A 6,000-nucleotide genomic window follows, 5' to 3' on the forward strand; every position below is an offset into this window, starting at 1 on the left:
ATGTACGTGTTTAGTCAGTCTTCTGTGGGCAGTGTACACTTTGTGTAAATTGAATGTCAAGGTGAAATGAAAACGTCTGTTTAACTTTTTTAGATCATATCCTCAGTTATATTGTGCACCTATTTAGCAATAATATGCCTCCCACAAAAATTTTAAAAATCCATTTCAGTGTACTTTTGTCAAAATCCGGTCATCCTTTCTTTCTGTAAAGCATAACATGACATGTGGCACGTAGGTTTTTGAACCAAATAATTCCATCCAATAACATCATAACATCCACCCACAGTTGAAGTGCTGCCAGAACACGCTGAAATGACACTGTGCTTCTTTTGTTCTCCAAGTGGAGAAAAAGTGTATTCACAGTTCATAATACTTTTAATTGTGAGATTGACTCATCACTAAAGCGTATGGCCGCAATCAGACAGAGCGCTGTTTTTGCATGTTTTTCCAGCTGTTTCGTTTAGAAATGTGTGATGCAGACTCGCAGTCACAGCAAATAGAGAGAGATCTAGCACTCATGTGGACTAACTGCCATGAAATATTCTCAGCATAATGAAACTATGAATGAAGTCAGTTTAAGATTTATAATTGATTGATTTAGGAAAGTTTGCCACCATAGGAACAAAGGTTAAGTGAGATAGCAGTACACCCATTAACGGAGCTAAGAGTCATTACTTTAGCTAGCTGGCAACAGTATAGTGCGTCGGGCTATGACACACCTACTTTTCAACGTTCAAATTAAAATCCTCCCAATGTGGTCACATTCGGAAATACGTCAGGATACAGATGATAGATGCTCCTCACCTGGACTTTATATATCGGTTGTTATTATTTTTGGTACTCTTATTTGTTTTATACAGTACGGTATTTAACTTTTCAAATTACATCCCACTTTTGGAAGTGATTTGACTGATGAAAATATCAAAAGACAAATCACAAACAAGGATGACTCATTTTCTACATGCAAATGCTTAAGAAGTGAATGCAAAAAGAGCTTTTCACAGCCATTTTCAGCCACTTTTATGTAAATTTCTAGTAAATGAAAATGTCTATGATTTCTGGAAGCTGTTGCACAAATCACATCACCCACATAGTTCTTATTTTAGAGCATATATCCACTGTAAACACACAAGAGAACACACTGGCATAATGGATTATGTGAAGTTCCATTCATGCAGGTTCACACATTTCAGGAGGTTATTGTCCTTGTTTATATCCTCCAGAGAGAATGAAAGCTTCTATCCTTTTTGCATTTTACAGTTTTTCAGGTTTTTATGACTTCCTCGGGACACAAACTGCATTCAGAGAGATTTTAAATTTTTTTCAATACAGTGAATAACAAAAGTGGCAACAGTATACACAGTCTATACTCAGGTACAGATACCAAAAAGACTCTAGTAGAAGTAGCAGTACTGATTCAACTTCTTTACTCAAGTTAAAGTGAAAAAGAACAGACTCTGTATAGTATAAAAGTAAAAAGTTGCCTCTCCTCCAATCTCGTTTTCTTCATCTTGTTATATCTTTTATGTTGTTTTGGTGTTGTTACCTCTGTCGGCCGTGATATGCCCTGATGGATGCACCAAGAATCTGTCTTTTTCGTGCGTGTTACAGCCTAAAGTCTCGGACGAGCCCCCAAAACAAACAATGGCTCAAATGGAGACTGCAACATATTGAAAAACAGCCAGATATGATCATTCCTAAATTTTAATCAAATTGATTGTACTGAAAAGTGGCACAAAAAAGGTAAACAAAAGGATGGCTGGAGATTGTGGCCAAAAGAAACAAAAGATGGGAAAGATGCTGACTTAACCACGCAGTGGCCTGTTGCACTCGGTGCCCTCAGGAAAAAAAAAAAGTCAAAACAAACTATAACTAGACTAACAGTGGTCTAAAATATCAAAAACCCAACCATCTAAAACAAGCCTGTTTTGGAAATATTAGTACAAAGTACAGGCATTTGAATGTAAGAAGTAAAAGTAAAAAGTAGAGTTACCTGAAAAAATACTTAAGTACAGTAATGATGTATTTGTACTCAGTTACTTCCCATCTCTGGTGAATAATATATACCATGATATAAGAGTGCAGTGCACACGTGTAACTGAGTCACGTTATCAAGAGCAGCAGTGCACTGTGGGAGCTTTTTACATGATAGAGCCCACCTGCCTAATCCTCTGTCTGTGGTAACTGATCTGTGTTGGCCACAGGTCATGTGTGAACGCATTATAAATCTCTCTGCTGTGGACTGGTGTGTTTAACCCGAGGAACAGAGTGCCGCATTAGATGTCTACATTCATCACCAGGCTGGAGGTTATCATCTGTGAGCATGTGTGTGTGTGTTAGGGGTGCATGTGTCCACACTTGTGTGTACATATGTGTGTGCAGATTATTGTTGACCCCGTTTTATTGCACACAACCTGCTGCTCCCACTCTCCCGCCGCTAGAAGACTTCATAGCTGCTTTTATTGAATTATCTTTTATTTGGCTGTATCGCCACGCGTCTTCGCCAGTCTTTGAAAGTGCCACTTTCATAAGACACTGATGACACAGCTCATTGGATTTAGCGCCTAATCAGAGCCTTTTTAATGTATTCTCTGTGATTCATGAGATTGGATCCATTTATGAAGATTTATGAAAAGTCTCCCATTTGCATCCATGAGAAGAAAGGGTTTGGGTATTTCAGGCTCCTTTATCTGTGCTCCTATCTTTTTTTCATTTCAGCAGAGAGGGTTTATCTGGGATTTAAAATGTGAATCATAATCACCCCTCCAAAACACATTTTCAGTCTAAGATTGGATTTTCGGGAAATATTGAATGTTGCTACTTCAAGCCACCATTTGTGTCTGTTTTGAAGAGGTGTTCCTTATGATGGGATAAACCCTGCCTTCATTTGCATGTTTTTCATGAAATTATTTTAAACAGCTAATCTTTTTACCCAGAAAATATCTTTTAATTATTGTAATTCAGTATTGTTTTCTATTTATTGGTTTTTCAACATGTCTTTTTTTTTCTTAGAAACAAAGAAACAGGTTCCCAGCAGCAGCAGTATCACCTCTCCTCTTTGATTCTGCCAGTCTGAATGTCATCTCCTCGTCTCTCCGCAGGTGTGATCCGTGAAAGCTACCAGAAGGGCCGTGACCAGCTCGTTCCCGTGACCTTGTTGGCCATTGCTGTCATCCTGGCCTTTGCCATGGGCGCCATCTTCTCTGGCATTATTGTCTACTGTGTCTGTGACCACCGGCGGCGAGACATGGACCTGACAGGCCGCAAGGAAAAGGACAGCCACCACCTCCACTCCCGCCGGGGCTCCATGAACAGTGTGACCAAGTTGACGGGCCTGTTTGAGACACAGGCCAAAGATGGTCGCCCTGAGGCGATCCTCACCCCTTTGATGCACAACGGGAGACTGACACCAAATGGGAAGATGCTGATAAAAGCAGACCAGCACCACCTGGACCTCGCTGCTCTGCCAACACCTGAATCCACCCCAATGCAGCCGCGGCGTAAGCCCAGCCGGGGCAGCCGGGAGTGGGAGCGAAACCAGAACCTCATCAACGCTTGTACCAAGGACATCCCACCAATGGGCTCCCCTGTCATCTCAACAGACCTGCCCCTGAGGGCCTCACCGGGGCACATCCCCAGCGTGGTGGTACTGCCGCTGCCACAGCATCAGCACCAGCTCCAGCCTCACCTGCAGCAGCACCAGCAGTCCTACCAGCATGAGTATGTGGAGCAGCCCCACCACAGTGACCTCAGCATGGGCCACGGCGTCATGGATGACCAGGGGGCCACCCTGGAGTACAAGACAGTCAAGAGCCCGTGTCACAACCTCAACATGGTGGATCCAGACGGGGTGCTGCCACCACGTGTGCCCCAACGAGAGGCGTCTCTCACAGTCCCTCCAGCTGTCCCACAGATGGGCAAACGCCTGGAGGTCCACTCGTCAGTCTACGGGCTCCGGAAAGGATCGGCATCCGCCGCTTCCGGATCCTCCGCTCTCAAGAAGCACAACACCAACTCATCTAACTCCTCTCATTTGGCGAGACATCACAGCTTCAACCGTGTGGAAACTCCGCCCCCTGCACCTCAGAGGGTGGACTCCATACAAATGACAGCACAGGGCATATCTCTGTCACGGCAGCCTGGAATGAGCTCCTATGGTTCACTGCCTCGAACGGGCATCAAGTATCTCAAGCCTGATGTCCCCCCCAAACCCTCCGTAGTCTCACTCTCAACAAAAAACAAGTCCAGTGACTCGTGCACATAGTCAGCTAGTCAGCCAGTCAGTCCAATGTGAACGGACAGTAGTGAAAGTTTTTTTCTGAAAGAGAAAAAACAGGGAATACTGTACAACTTGCATCTCCTTTTAGTGTTTTTTTTTTTTTGTTTGTTTGTTTTTGGTGTACAGTGGAAAATGCAACACAGTTTTTTTAAGAAAACACTTTCTTTTTATATAAATATGTAAATATTATACAAATGGTTGTCGTCATTTGTTGCCGTCATGGAGCTCAAGCTCTGGCTGGCTCCCGGTTCCTCTGTAAACACACATGGGAACATGTGCTACTGAAACAGAAGAAGATGATGCTGTCCTGAATATTTCATCCAACGGCGCCCTGTAGCATCCAAGGCGGTGGCTCTTTTGTTAGTGGTGTCCTTGGCCACCGGGACTTGACCTGAGACTTTATCATGCTGGTAAAAGCACATAAGAAGACAGGAGAATAATCGTTGTACAGTACCTTGGGGACTGGGGAATCTCAGAGACTGAGCTCGGACTGAACGTACAGACAGCTGCCTGAGTTCTGTGAGAAACTGTGAAAAGCCTCTCAGTGTTACAGCAATCACGTCCTGCCAGAGGAATCTTCTACTGTACTGGTTACTGAATAACACATGACTGTTAATACTAATAGCTTGTTGTATTTATTTTTATGAAGTGCTTTTGAAAAAAAAAAAAAGACTGACTTTCTAGGCTCGGAGACAGAGAGAGGACAGAGAAGAGATCTTTTAATATTAATTAATCAAGTGTGAGAAAAAAAAAACGTATTTAAAGTCATTAAACTGGAGAACGTAGAACTTTCTTGATGACTAAAGGTCCACTAGGTCTTACTGAGCGCTCAGTGGGACCCGCAGCTTGAGATATATGTGACCTCTGTGAAGAGGAGGAGATATTTATTTAAACTGTGCCAGACAGGGACTTTTACCTTCATGGACCAGAATTTCCATTGTTTTAGACCAATCATAAAAAAGACTTCCTGAATCTCACCCTTTCACTCCTCCAATGAGCATCCCTCTCTCCTCCCCCCCAGCCCTCCTCCCCCAATCAGCACTGTGGTTTTGTGTGAGTCAGTAACATTTGTCCTGATTGGTTGCTGGCTTACCGGTGCCATCGAAGCTCACTGGTGCATGTTGCAAATATAAGAGAAGCAGCTGCAGCAACAGTACAGGAATCTGCATACACACACATACAAAAAGAAGATGTTGCAAGCAAATGCGGAACGTATCATGTTTCTTGCAGCGGACGAGCAGGTGAAAAGAAAACTCATAAAAACATCTGTATTGCCTGCTTCTTTTTCCACATGTAAATTTGTGCCTTACACCCTAAAGTAGTGACAATGTTTTCTTTATTAGCTGTTAACTTTGTCTCCTTGTAGTATTTTTTTATTTTTCTTACGTCATGATATTTCCCTGGTTTGATAAAAATGCAATTAAAGAATGTAGGTGTTATTGTTGTAATTCTGGTCCCTAGACATAACACACTTACAATCCAGAGGGAGGAAGAGAGGAAGGAGGATTTTCTTTCCTCTTTCACTCTTCTTCTCTCTATCTCTCTCTCTCTCACACACACACACACACACACACACAAACACAAACACACACACGCTCATCTTTGTGGTTCATTTCTGATTGTGCCATTAATGCGCTTAAAGCAACCCTTTATGTTGTGCTGGCAGTGTCGATGAAGACGTTGTGAGTGTTTTTGATTTTATATTTTATACAATTTAAAAG

General features: G+C 42.6%; 1 protein-coding gene across 3 annotated transcripts in view; it reads left to right on the forward strand.

Annotated features, from left to right (window-relative positions):
- sema6a (sema domain, transmembrane domain (TM), and cytoplasmic domain, (semaphorin) 6A) overlaps positions 1–5,785 on the forward strand; it is a 146,352-nt gene extending 140,567 nt beyond the window's left edge. For all 3 annotated transcript variants that reach the window (XM_084728487.1, XM_084728488.1, XM_084728489.1), the window contains one exon: positions 3,102–5,785. In XM_084728487.1, the coding sequence (XP_084584613.1) occupies positions 3,102–4,264 (1,163 nt within the window). In that variant the 3' untranslated portion in view covers positions 4,265–5,785. The remainder of the gene's footprint in view (positions 1–3,101) is intronic.
- The last annotated feature ends 215 nt before the right edge of the window (positions 5,786–6,000 follow it).

This window comes from Lutjanus erythropterus, chromosome 10 (genome assembly GCF_056507025.1).
Source record: "Lutjanus erythropterus isolate fLutEry1 chromosome 10, fLutEry1.hap2, whole genome shotgun sequence".
Classification (NCBI taxonomy): domain Eukaryota; kingdom Metazoa; phylum Chordata; class Actinopteri; order Lutjaniformes; family Lutjanidae; genus Lutjanus; species Lutjanus erythropterus.